The sequence below is a fragment of the Babylonia areolata genome, chromosome 2, assembly GCF_041734735.1.
Source record: "Babylonia areolata isolate BAREFJ2019XMU chromosome 2, ASM4173473v1, whole genome shotgun sequence".
In the NCBI taxonomy this organism is placed as follows: Eukaryota; Metazoa; Mollusca; class Gastropoda; order Neogastropoda; family Buccinidae; genus Babylonia; species Babylonia areolata.
Window position 1 is genome coordinate 10,579,857 of NC_134877.1, and position 13,126 is coordinate 10,592,982.

General features: G+C 40.4%; 1 protein-coding gene across 4 annotated transcripts in view; it reads left to right on the forward strand.

Annotated features, from left to right (window-relative positions):
* LOC143297487 (ceramide synthase 2-like) overlaps nucleotides 1-13,126 on the forward strand; it is a 63,098-nt gene that overhangs the window by 19,588 nt on the left and 30,384 nt on the right. For 3 of the 4 annotated variants that reach the window (XR_013057279.1, XR_013057280.1, XM_076609889.1), the window contains exons 2-4: nucleotides 2,611-2,916; nucleotides 9,885-10,014; nucleotides 12,376-12,482. Coding sequence is in view for 2 of the 4 variants with exons in the window: in XM_076609889.1 (XP_076466004.1) it covers nucleotides 2,732-2,916; nucleotides 9,885-10,014; nucleotides 12,376-12,482 (422 nt within the window). In the remaining 2 variants the exon portion in view is untranslated. Of the gene's footprint in view, nucleotides 1-2,192; nucleotides 2,323-2,610; nucleotides 2,917-9,884; nucleotides 10,015-12,375; nucleotides 12,483-13,126 lie in introns of those variants that run through there. The other variant, XM_076609893.1, reaches the window with a different exon arrangement.

The window sequence follows — 13,126 nt, forward strand, 5'->3', positions numbered from 1 at the left end:
GACTCACGTGGACCGTGACCCATGACAACTGAAATTAATGCCAACCCGACGGACAGATAATGTCCGCTGATAAGCTGACAAGGATGGTACGAGCGGGTTTGGGAGGGAGGTGGTGGGGGGAAGAAATGTGATTTTCTTTCCCATCCTTTGGGATTTGGAACGCGGTTTTGAAAAGTGACAAAAAACCTATTTCCGTGAACAAGAATCTTCTCACTTGTCTGTGCATTGATCCGTCTCAGAATACCATCAGAAAACTTGAAGAAAGTTCGACTTTGAGAACTGAAAGCATAAAAAGGAGAGAGAGGAAGGGGGTGACAAAGAGAGAGAGAGAGGGGGGGGGGGAATGGGGGGCGGATAACTGACAAGAGATTTGTTTTAAGTCAGTAACAAGCTGTCATCTTCAAACAGACATGCAGAACTTGCAGAAGCAGTAATAGCAAGTGGGGATCAGTAGTAGCAGTTCAGTGTAAAAACAACAGCAGAACGGTTGAGGTAGAAATTATAGTGTAGGACTTGTCCAGGAACAATGGGCCAGCTGCAAAGAGATCAAAGTAACAGGCAGCACATTATATCCACGGTGTAACATGAACTGTCTAGGCCCAACACTCGGCTTATATCACAGATTGACATAAGTTTACATTTGGGCCAACAGCAAAGTGAGAGCTGTATTATCAATGGTTTCTCCAGTCAATGGGAAACCATTTACAGCTTCGTCTTTTGTGAAGGACTATGACTCTCAAACTAGGAGGCAAAGTTGCACTGGCTCTTAGTGCTGCAGCCTTGTGGGCTGGTTGGCCTTTGGGAACCATCCCAACGCCGACTGTCCTAAAACCCTCTTGGCCGGAGAGTGGGGATGTACTTGGGCAAGACACTCTCCACTATAATCAAATTCTAGCCCAAATAGTCGGAACAGCAGTTGCCTCCTCTGCTGTTCTGATGGTCATAGTCGGACACGACTATCATAAAAAAAACAAACTTGAACTGTAGTTAGCAGCACCAACAGAACTGATGAAAGTACAGGTGGAGTATCAGCAGCAAGCAGTACCTCAGTAGCTAAAACCAGCAGAAGCGGCAGTAAACCACAGCATAACGTCGGTGGTTATGTGAAAGATGGGAAATATTAATGTCAAGTTGATGACCGAGATGCTCGGGCCTCTTTGGGACAAAATGACAATCGACATTAGATTGCCGTGGCCAAGTGCTTGGATGCTGTGCCAAGTTACTGTGCCACCCGTCAGTGACTGACTCACTGGTCGCCAAAGTATGACTTGCGAAATTCAGGCGAAGTCGGTCAACCAGTCTGTAAATAGATTATCGTGAAACTTTTCTTAGAAAATTCGTAAGTAAAAATGGGAGTTCGGTCAATTCAAAATTCTATCACATTACAACCGCGTTTACCCCCCCCTCCCTTCCCCCCCCCCCCCCAACACACACACACACACACACACACACACATATATATATATATATATATATATATATATATATATATATGCTCCTTCAGTGGTTGAACGACTGTGCTAACACCCCACCCCCCACCCCCCGCCCCCCCAAGAAGAAACAAATGTGATTCAGTTTCAAGAGAACACAGAGTAAGGAGGGACACACGCACGCACACACACACACACACACACACACACACACACACACACACACACACATACGCACGCGCCTAAAGACAAATCAACAAACAAAACAAAAAAGGCCGGAGGCAATCTAGTTTTATGTGTTCAAAATTCGAATGTATTGCAAAAGCGGACAGTTCCCAACCCGGCTGTCTCTGGAATGGCCTCATGCACCCTTCCTCACCCCTAAAGTGCATGAAGGCTGTATATCTCAGTGTTCTGTATTGCTACCACAAACGCTTCCAAACGGGCGCACAAACACACACTGGCACACACACACACACACCGTGACACACCGTCACGGTGGAGCGCGCACAGTGTTGCGTAATCGTTTTAACTTCCAATCCGTCCGGCGTGTTTGTGGCTTACCTGACCCAGTGGAAAGTCCCAACAGGTCTGAACCCTATTATAAGTTATGGGTGTAACAGCACTATTGGCGCAACAGGACTTGAGAATGGGCTTTCTGATTTCAAGCCGCGGTTTTCTCGTCAGTACTCACCATCAGGCAGCCAATCTCAAATTGGTTGAAATTTCAGCGGCACTTTTGTGGCAGGGTAGTGTAAGGGTGGTGTAGTACAAAAAGGATTGAAAACAAGAACAGACGGGAGCAGAAAATCGATAATGCAGCAGATCTAGATCAGCTCCGTATTGCTTCAGTACTGCATGGTGTGCGGTCAACTGAGAAAATTTGCCTTCAGTAAATGATCTGATTTTTAATCTCTTTTCCATAGGGGCTATTATACTGGCCTAACTGCAAAGCCTAGTAACTTAGTCCTATTGCAAGAAACTCCCACCTCACCCCACCCCAATCACGTGCCGAACCCGGTCTAAATAGCTGTGTGGATGTCTGATATGTCGTTTGTGTGACAATTATCGTGTTCGTGCGGCTGAATGTGCGTGTTCAGGCGATTTTGAATGTTTGATAATAATTATTACAACTATATTTTTCCTGTTTATTTTATTTTATTTTATTTTATTTTTTTAGGATCAGACGCCACTCTGCAAGCTGACTCACTGGTCGCCAATACGAAAGCAGCCGACTTACAAACATCACCCCATGACTGCTTTTGAGACAGAGTGATTACCCTTGCACGGCCGACAACAACATGGCGGCAGTACTCGATCAGTTGAATGGCTTCCTCTGGAATGAGAAATGGTGGTTGGGAGACGACGCAAAATGGGAGGATTTCATTCCATCAGACCCCACATTGTATTATCCACGGGTATCGGACATGAACTGGTCAATTGTTGTCGGACTGGCACTCATGATCGTGCGCTACTTTTATGAAAGGTAAGAGCCTTTCTTGTTCATTCACATAGCATTCCTTGCCCATGGTGATAAATGTTTCCGCCCGGCAATGACAAAAGTGAACTAATTTTGATTGTTGAACATTATGATATTGATAGATCTGATTATCACCATTTGACATTGTTATACGTGTTCATGCTTTCACCTGTGTGTTTGATTTACACGGTTGCTGTTGAACCTCCAGTCCACTCTTCTTGTCTAAGACTGAGATTGAGAGTGCTTGACACATTGAGACTTGTTTTGCAACAGTGTTTCATTGTAAGCGGTGTTATTTTTTCAGAGCAAACTTTTGTAGTTCCTTTTCGTATAGCCTTTAAAAATCTAAACATACTGCTTTAGGATGAAGTTAATGATGCCGTCTCTTTTGAGGTTACAGTCACCAACATCACACCCCGCCCATCTCTAACTTGCCCCCCCCCCCCCCCCCCCGCCCCCCCGCCCCTCCCCCTCAATATATATATATATATATATATTTCCACAGGGTTCGAATTTAACTCTTTTTTTTTTTCTTTTTTTTTTTTTTTTTGGACTCGGGCACTCAGGACAAAACATTTGAGTGTCCAATAGCAGCAGACGACACTTTACATTTTGATCGACCGCGTTCCAGCTTACTTTCTTGGTGTATCTTTTAATTGATTTTCTATCCTGTACCCTATCAGTTTTTAAATGCCAACTAGGCACTCTCAGTAGAAAATTTGCGTGCCTGAGCCGACTTTTCGTAGCATTTGCACCTGGGCACCTGCTAAATTTGAACCCTGTATCCGTGTCACTCCACCTCTTCTCAGCCAGTCTTTGTATAGGGCTTGAGAAGTTGACGTCAAGGGTGGTGCATTGTGGGACAGGATGCCATTTTGTTGGTCAGGTGCAACGAACGAAAACGAAACTACGTGACGCGGTGCTAAACCACGATCGATGTCTCCACAAAGAATAATAAAGATACTGAGGAATGACTCTCACTTGCTGCATTTTCAGCTGTACTAGCCAAGTATACAATACTGATTCCAGACCCACTGAGTATCGATTTTTAACGATTTCTCATTGTTGAAACTACAGCAGGAAGCAGGTTGAAGAAGTCACAGAACCAAGGAGGCAGGCATATATCGCAGCTATCCAGCGCACCACAGTGACGTTTGAAATACCAGTGAACATTTGTGTGTTTGTTCAAGTCATTTTTGTGGAGATAACACAATGTTGTTAGCTACGAAATAAAGTGAATTCTCAAGTGTTCTCCCCAAATAGGCTAGTTTTCATTACACATGTTGAAGCTTTGGCTTACACGAGCTTTTCTAGTGAATTCTGACCCATGTTCAGATGAAGGCCCACAATCTGTTGGCTTATCATATAGAATTAGCAAAAAACAAACAAGAAAACAACAAAAATTATCCAACAATAACATTTTTTATTTATCTGTATCTGTTAGTTTCAATCTCGACCTGTGTCTTTTACTGTTAGTGTTACTGTTTCATCAGTCTTAACCTGTGCCTGTTACTGTTAGTTTCATCAGCCTCAGCCTGTGTCTGTCACTGTTAGTTTCATCAGTCATTACCCCGGTTCCCTTCTGATGAACAAAGGAGAGATCATTAATGTGTGCCTTGGTTGTTGCTTTTCAGTGTCATTGTACATCTTGCTCAGGAAATTTGGAGCACACTGCTTATAACTGTTTCAAAGAAAAACACAGAAAACTGAAACAAGATGTGTCTCCAGATCAGTGTATAAGGTGAACTTCAAACTGGATGTGTGCGCGCACACACACACAAACACACACACACACACACACACACACACACACACACACACACACACACACACACAGACACTGATTGACTATCAATGTGCGCACACACACACTCACACGAACACACACACACACACTGATTGACTGATGTGTGTACACACACACTCACACACACACACAGAGTGACACACACAGAGTGACACACACAAAGAGAAAATGTACCACCTGGGCAAATATCTTTTAATCTTTTCTGCAGAGCTTGTCGCCATACTTATGGCCATAAACTACATTCTGGATTTTCATAAAATGGATAGTCAAATCCTACTTTGCGTAGACTCAAAATCAGCATTAAATGCACTTAGATCTGCAAATAAAAAAATCATGCCTTGAGATGATCACAGAAATAAAACACATTGTAATTTGTACATCAATAATCGATCAAATGCATCCATGTAACTTTCATTTGGGTGCCTTCTCACTGTGGAAGTTTTGCAAATGAGAGGGCAGATCAGGCTGCCAGAAAGGCAGCGCAAAACAGCAAAGGCTCAGTCCTCCTCAGGATTCCATTATATCTACAAGAATGTTATAGGTGTATAGAAAAAGTGTCAAGTGATCGATATGAACATAGGCGAAAAGATTTAGACTTCCAGTGTTACTGTCACTGTATGAAGACAGTTACAGCAAGCAACCCCAAGGCTTACTTACATGATTTATCTGTCTCCCAGTCAAGACCAGTTAGAAGTTTAATTCATCGATTCCGTTTGAATGCCCTACGAACTGAATTTCTCAAAAATATACAGTGTCTGTGCAGAAATATAATCAGTGTCTACCACATACTTATCCAGTGTCCAAAAACAAGACAACTGTTCTTTCAAAAACTAACATTTTATCCCTATCAACTACTGAGGTGAAATTTGCCCTGTACTCTGTGTGTGTGCAGTGTCAATGTGTGTGTGTGTTTTGTGCTGTTAAAGTGTGGGTGTGTATATGTGTACTTGAGCTGTTGGCTCACATAGCTTGAAACCAGCCTCCCCACCCAACTCATACATAAGTCACACAAACATGCGCACACACACACACACACACACTCTCTCTCTCTCTCTCTCTCTCTCTCTCTCTCTCTCTCTCTCTCTCTCTCTCTCTCTCTCTCTCTCTCTCTAACACAACACACACTCACACACAGTGGAACACGTTCACAAACTAACACACACATGTTCACAGACTTGTTACACACACACACACACACACACACACACCGACACAACACACACACAAAGCACACAGTGAATCATTCACACACACTAACACACTAGACACATTGACACACCACTCAGAAACAAACACGCGCTCGCAAGCCACTGATCTAATGTTTGTTTTGATCAGTGCATACAGGCACACCATGGCACACTGACAGCACACCTACAGAAAGTGCGTGTGTGCGTACTTTTTTTCCGTCTTAGTGAACAAGCATCAAATCGAAAAAGAAACACACACACATACACACAGAGCGAAAGTGACACACACAGACACCATCACTCTCAACTAAATCGTACTGGTCAAAGTTTTTTGATGTATGAAGATCTTGCATCACAAAATCTAGCTTGTCAACGTTCTTCCTATTTTCCTATGCTTTTTTATTTTAGTTTTTTTACACTTGTTAATTGATCAAGAGCACGAGATGTTCAAGCAAGTCGGATCGTCAAATCAACTAAAGTGCGGTTGAAGCAGACTGAAATGAAGGGAAATAACTCTGACAGTACTAGTTTTGTGACGTCATCACTCATTCCCTATTGTGAATCAGTATATACATACATAAACAAATCTTTCAGAAACACATAGGAAAAACAAAAAAAACTGCCCGCAGGAAAAAATACCAAAAAAAATGGGTGGCGCTGTAGTATAGCGACGTGCTCTCCTTGGGGAGAGCAGCCCGAATTTCACACAGAGAAATCTGTTGTGATTAAAAAAAAAAAAAAAAAAAGAAATACGAAATACAAATATTCATCAAAACAAGCAAGACCATTGCAGTGTTTCATGCGAAAATCCAAAACTGGCAAAAGCTTAGGACACATGTCAGTTCAAAGAAAATCAACAGGACATTTCAGAATTTATACTAATTATAGGACAAATTATTCAGATGGTTAGGGAAAATCAGTTTTTATCTTTAAGGCACACATTTATTTGAAAATAAATTCCAACTGACATGCTTATTGAATTGAAAGAAATACTCTTTCTGAGTGTATTTTCGGACCTGATAGATTGAAGCTTTAAATAAAACCTCATTTTAATGGCTTAATCAGTTGATATGGACTGGATTAAACCAGTTCAGTGCCTTTAGATACATGTCACCTGATGTCCTGCACAAACTGTTGCTATAGTGCTAATAAAACATCCGCTGATGCTGGCAGCTATTTTTTTAGTTTAGCTCATTGAATATAGACATAGTCTGAATGTTTAGTTTGATAAATATTTATCATGTATCTGCATTATAAAGATACTTTTTAAATATGTCAGGTTGAAGACCCTTTTCTTCTTGATGATAATTTGCTAATTGGAGCATGTGAACAACCTCAACAAGTGTGGAAAGGGGATTTACCTCATGTAACAAGCACTGAAGCAGAGATAGTGGTCCCAGTCAGAGGACTTACATGACTTTGCAGGCAGTTCAAATGAATCTATATATATGTATAATGTTAGAGATGGATGGGGTTGTTTTTTTTGTCTGATTAATCGTTAGATCTAAGGTGATGACAAAAAAGTGACGAACCTGAGTCCAACATTTGATGCTGTTATGGTGTTAAACCTCTGTATCAAAGCAGACAGCTTTTTTGACTGACTGGCAGTGAGGGCAGTGTATGTGTGCCCAAAGTGGGAAGAGGGTTAGGGGAGATGGAGAGGAGTGGTGAAAGGCAAGCCTTATGGTACTTCACTGGTAGTCAGGCGGTAGGGAAGGTGGGTGTGGCCCTGGACTGAGTGACACCAGTAAGCTGTTGTTCTGACTGATACTGCAGCAGATTGGACAAACAGCCAACAGTCCATGATTTTTGTGAATGTTGAAAATGCAAAAGACGGGGGAAAAAAACACATATTTTTAGCTTTTCTCACTTTTTGTCACTGATCATAGGACAGTCTTGGTCACAGAGTTAGCATTGGGTTGCACAGCAGATGATTTTTGTTGGCCCAGGTGCAGCATGGACTGAGTGAGTGTCAACAAACAGCTTTTGTCCTTTGTAGGGGAACATTCTTTGGTATCACAAAGCTTGACTACATAGTTTCTGAGTATTTGATGAAAAGAAAAATTACCTTTATGTTGACTGAATCATTGTTTGTTATTTTCAGGACAGTTGTTCATAATTTGCATGTCTGCCAGAGTTGTGACTGTTATCATAGATTTATATATTATTTTCATCTGCAGGTATAAACTGATAACAAGCATGTCATTTCCATTTTGGGGGGTGGAGAAGGCCTTCAAAAACAGAAGAGCTACATTTGACCACCGTATGACCTGTTTTCTGTACAAAACACGTTGGGCTGGTCACTTCAGCTGGATCGTTCGCAGTTAGGCCTACTTAGTACCTATCCTATACTCAAAATAATGCCCTCAAAGAAAGGTCAGACTTCTTTGGCACTCTGGAACTGCCTTCCTCTCAGTTGTCGCATGTCCAGAGTGAACAGGAACCATTAATTAGAGAAAAAATCAAGGGAATATGGTAGGTATCATATCTGTGACCAGCTGCGCACTATATAAGTATATTCCACCAGAAAGTCAAAAGTTGCTTTTGCAGTTTGTGCACTGGCATTGTCATGATGCAGCAGGAGATCCTGGGTTTCAGTGCGGGGACACTGTCTGCACCATACTTCAAATGCTTTATAAATAAACAAATACTTAATGTGGGCAAAGATTGATATTCTAGTCTGAGGTCATAACATTGTCTTTCTGTTCTGAAGTGGTATGGTAACTTTTAAGGCAGGATTTTGAAAGGAAACACACAACTGTTTATTTGCCTGCACTTCTGGGTCTTTTAGATTGTACAGGTGGATTCTTATCTGGGAAGACCCAGACTGTGATTAGATCCTCCCATGTCAAAGTTTTGGAGCATGTGTGTGCTCCAATAAACCTTTACCTTCTTTCTTAATCACTTAAGTTATGAGGGCCCCAACAGGCATGTTCCCAATGCCATGGTGATCATGGAAAATGGTACTGATACTTCCAGTTCCACTAAAATGTTAATTGTAATTTCTGTTTATGGGTAATATTGTATTCTCCTCAGTCAATGACATGACGAGGATAACCTCCTCTAGAGTAATGGCCTGGATGACCACAACGTCTGTCATCTACGAGCTCCTAAACTTAAATTCTTTGAACCAGATGAAAACTGCCATTCTGCATGGAGCTTGCTTTACAATGCAATGTTACTAATTTAGAAGCCTTTCTTTAATGATCAGAAGTCATAATGGGTTACAGCATGAAAATCATGCTGTGAAATGGCCAAGTTTCCTTCAGGAGGGCCATCACCATCACCCCGTATGTTATACTGCCTTCCTGAGCAGAACAGGTTTTCAGGAATGGAAAGATTTTGACAGAATACCTTGGATGTCATTGCTCTATTGCATGATATAAATTGTGATTCTGTTGTTCCTGTCTTTTTTCCCTGTTCAGGTACTTGATGAAGACCCCTCATTTATAATTTAAGCAGTTGTGCACTTTTAATCAGGAAATTTGAGCAGCACTCTCAAGCTGTCAAGGACACATGTGTATCTAAGAAGTAGATGGCACACAACCATGGGATCCCAGTTCAGGGTAGCCTCAGATTTGTGGGAGCATGGCATCCTAGTCTAATTCATAGGTCTGTGATGTGAACCGCTTTGTCACAGTGGATGGTGTAAGCATAGATCTCCATTTAATCGTCTGTTGCATGATACAGGATTAGTCCTTGTGATTTTGTGCCTTGTGCTGTGTGTGCTGTGTTAATCATGTGTGTGTGTGTGTGTTGGTGTAATTCATAAGAGAATTCGACCCTTAAAATTGCTGCTAGGAAGCGGGGTTTTCTTTTATGATTCTGATTCTGAATCTGGTGTTGCACAATTCTCTGAAATAATGCAGGTGTCTTGCTGTAAGTTTCTTTTGACATCCATGTGTCCACTGAATTTTTTTTCCTTTTAAAGCAGAAGGCATGTGTATTATTTAAATCATATTAAATTTTATGCATTTCAGCATCTTCATTGTACCTTTGGCCAATGCTTTGGGAGTGTATGAGCGCAAGCAGAGACATTTGGTGCCCAGTGTTCCTCTGGAGACTGCGTACAAGAAGAATAAAGGGCGGGTACCTCATACAGAAGTAGAGGTATGTGGTCAGGTTATGTGTGTGTGTGTGTGTGCATGAAACTAAAGGTCACCTAAATAATGCCCTTTAAAAACAAGTTAAAAACTGACACTGTGTGAAGTATTGTTTTTTGTTCCATTGTACTTGTTATAATTGCAGTATTGTTAGTTATTATAACCTATTGCAGCATGTTTTCCTTTGGATCATGTGAAAATTGAAATGTTTCCCAAGAGAAGTGTGTTGTTAATTGCAAGAACATCCTCTTTCCTCCCTTTCTATTCCCCTACACCCCCTTCCCCCTCACCCATTAGACACATTCACTCCCCACACACCTTACCTCCTCTCTTTATTCCATGCTCTGCTAGTTTCTGCTCACTGTGAAAGATGATTTTTATATGGAACTTTGGTCTCCATGGTTCCTGTTGAGACCAGTGGCAAAATTGTAAAATAATACACAGATATAAATATACACATTGACACTGTGACACGCAGACGAAAGCATTTACATCAAAAGACAGTTGTTTTTTTCATTTAACATCAAAAACTGCAACACCACACATGTGCACACACACAAGCAGGCATGTATACCTGCACACACATTTTCACCCCACTCCCACGCCCTCCCACCATCCACACACACACACACACACACACACACACACACACACACACTCATGGACATGCACACACACAAGCATACAGTCGCACATCAAAGACAGAGAAAGTATTTAGACCGAATCGCAATGTTTTCTTCTTTTTTTCTTTTTTTTTCAAAAATATATTAAGAAAAGAAATGAACTCATCTGAAAGACTTTTCAGCTGAAACCAAGTAGTGAAAGAAATTTCAGTTTTGTTTGTTTTTTGGAGGTGGGCTGAGGGGGGTGTGTGTGTGGAGGGGAGGGGAGGGGTTCAGGGAGGTGGTTGTTCTGGCGCTGTTGCTGTATTTTATGACTTTCATTTTAGTATTCTGCTTATTATACAATACCCTTTTACTTTTGCATTTTTGTTCAACCCTTGCTCTGTTTATGTGTGTGTCATACTTTGAGTTGAGAGCCAGCGGTGTGAGTGATAAGCCTCCAGTTTGATGAATAATGGTAAATATTACAGATTTACAACAACAGCAACAATTGAGAGCCATAGTGGTGTGAATAAGCCTTTGATAAAATTTCCAGTTTGATGACTTAGGTAAACATTACAGATTTACAAGAACAACAACAAAAGAAGTTTTAAGATTGAGGAATAAGACCGAATATTTTGAATAGTGCACAAAGGTGCAGTGCGTGTTTTCCAAGACAACAACAACAAATACGTGATGTAACAGATAGAACAGTTACAATTTTTTTGTGTGTTAACATTTAAACTGGATGGCTGGAATAGGATGAAAATGCCATAACCAATTGTACACTCCCTCTGTATGAAATTTGGTGGCAAGCTGTTTTCAGAATACTGTACTATGTAATCACTGCAATGTGCAGATCAGTGTCTGATGTTGGAAGTTTATAATTGATGTTTTATTGATGCATCTTAATTAAATAATAGCATGTTGCACATCATGTAGTGCAGTGTGAAAAGGAGAGACAGTGTTAAATTTATTAAAAGAATATAGATCTGATAACAAGCAGGGGATAGACAAGTTGCATTGGTCCCATTTGAATATATATAGATCTGGTAGCAAGCAGCCGAACAGACTGGTTGCATTGGTCCATGTTTTTTATTTCAATATTTGTGTGAAACTTAACCAGTCTTAGACTACCAGAACAGCAGTAATTTTTATCCCTGTTATTAAGCTTCATAACTTCCTGTTTAAATGTTGTTTTTCATTAGTTGATAATTTTGTTTGGAAAACATAATTTTCGTCTGGAATTTCTGCAGGTCTGCCTATTAACTTACGCACTTTTTTGTTTGTAGAATTTTCTTAGTCTCTTCCTTGTTACTGTTTTAGACATTGTTTCCACTGTATAAAAATTAAAATTGATTTTGCCAAAGTGTGAATTTACAGTTTCTTGAGAAACATGATATATATTGTTTTGAGAGTGGAAAAGTTTCATAATGTCCCTTTTTTTTTTTAGGATCCACGAAGTGTGAATTGACAGTTTCCCGAGAAACACGATATATATTGTTTTGAGTGTTGAAAGGTTTCATAATGTCCCTTTTTTTTTTTTTTTTAGGGTCCTTCAGTGTGTTTGTCTGTCTCTGTGTGTGTGCTTGTGTGCACTCATGATAGTATTTTGTGTGCTGCATAAGATTCATTGCATGCACAAAGAAAATTTTTGCTTCACCAAGCAAAACATCACAAACAGAGCCAAATATCATGGTAAATATATTGTATGCTTAAAAATTGGTGTATCTAGGTATCTTTCATGGCAACGTATAAATTTCCAGAAACTTGTGAAGCAGACGGATATGACAGAACGACAAATTCAGCGCTGGCTCTTCAGGAGGAAGATGCAGTCACACCCTTCTGCTATGTACAAGTTTAAAGAGTGCAGGTAAAGGTTTGCCATAATCCATAAAAATCATCAATATTTTTTTCATCTTAAGCATTCACTGCTTTTTTTTTTTTTTTTTTCTCAGTGGTTCATTACCATAGAAACCATGAATGTTCCACTTCATGTGTTCAGAGATATAAATATAAATGCCAGTGGGTTATGTATGTATATATATATATATATATATATGTATGCATTTAAACACCTTGACATAGTACTTTTGTAGTTAAGGTTAGTGTCAATGATCTCTCTCTCTCTCTCTCTCACTCTCTCTCTCTCTCTCTCTCTCTCTATATATATATATATATGTGTGTGTGTGTGTGTGTGTATGTGTGTGTGTGTAATAATAATAATATATACATAATATATACATATATACCACTCTTTACTACTTGTTAATATATATACATATATACTTATGCCTTTCCAGTTTTTCAAACCATTAACTAAATCCCACAGAAGGAGAGTCACGAACATGGTATGTTAATCTGCCCTCCACTCTCCAGAATTTTCCCATCTTTCCTCCCCATCCTCGCTATGACTGTGAGCTGGTCAGCCTTGCTGCCAGTGGCAGTGCACATTCAGTGGGATAGGACTGAACCAAATGTGAACAAGATACTTCCTGGAATCAGAGGTTGTGTTGA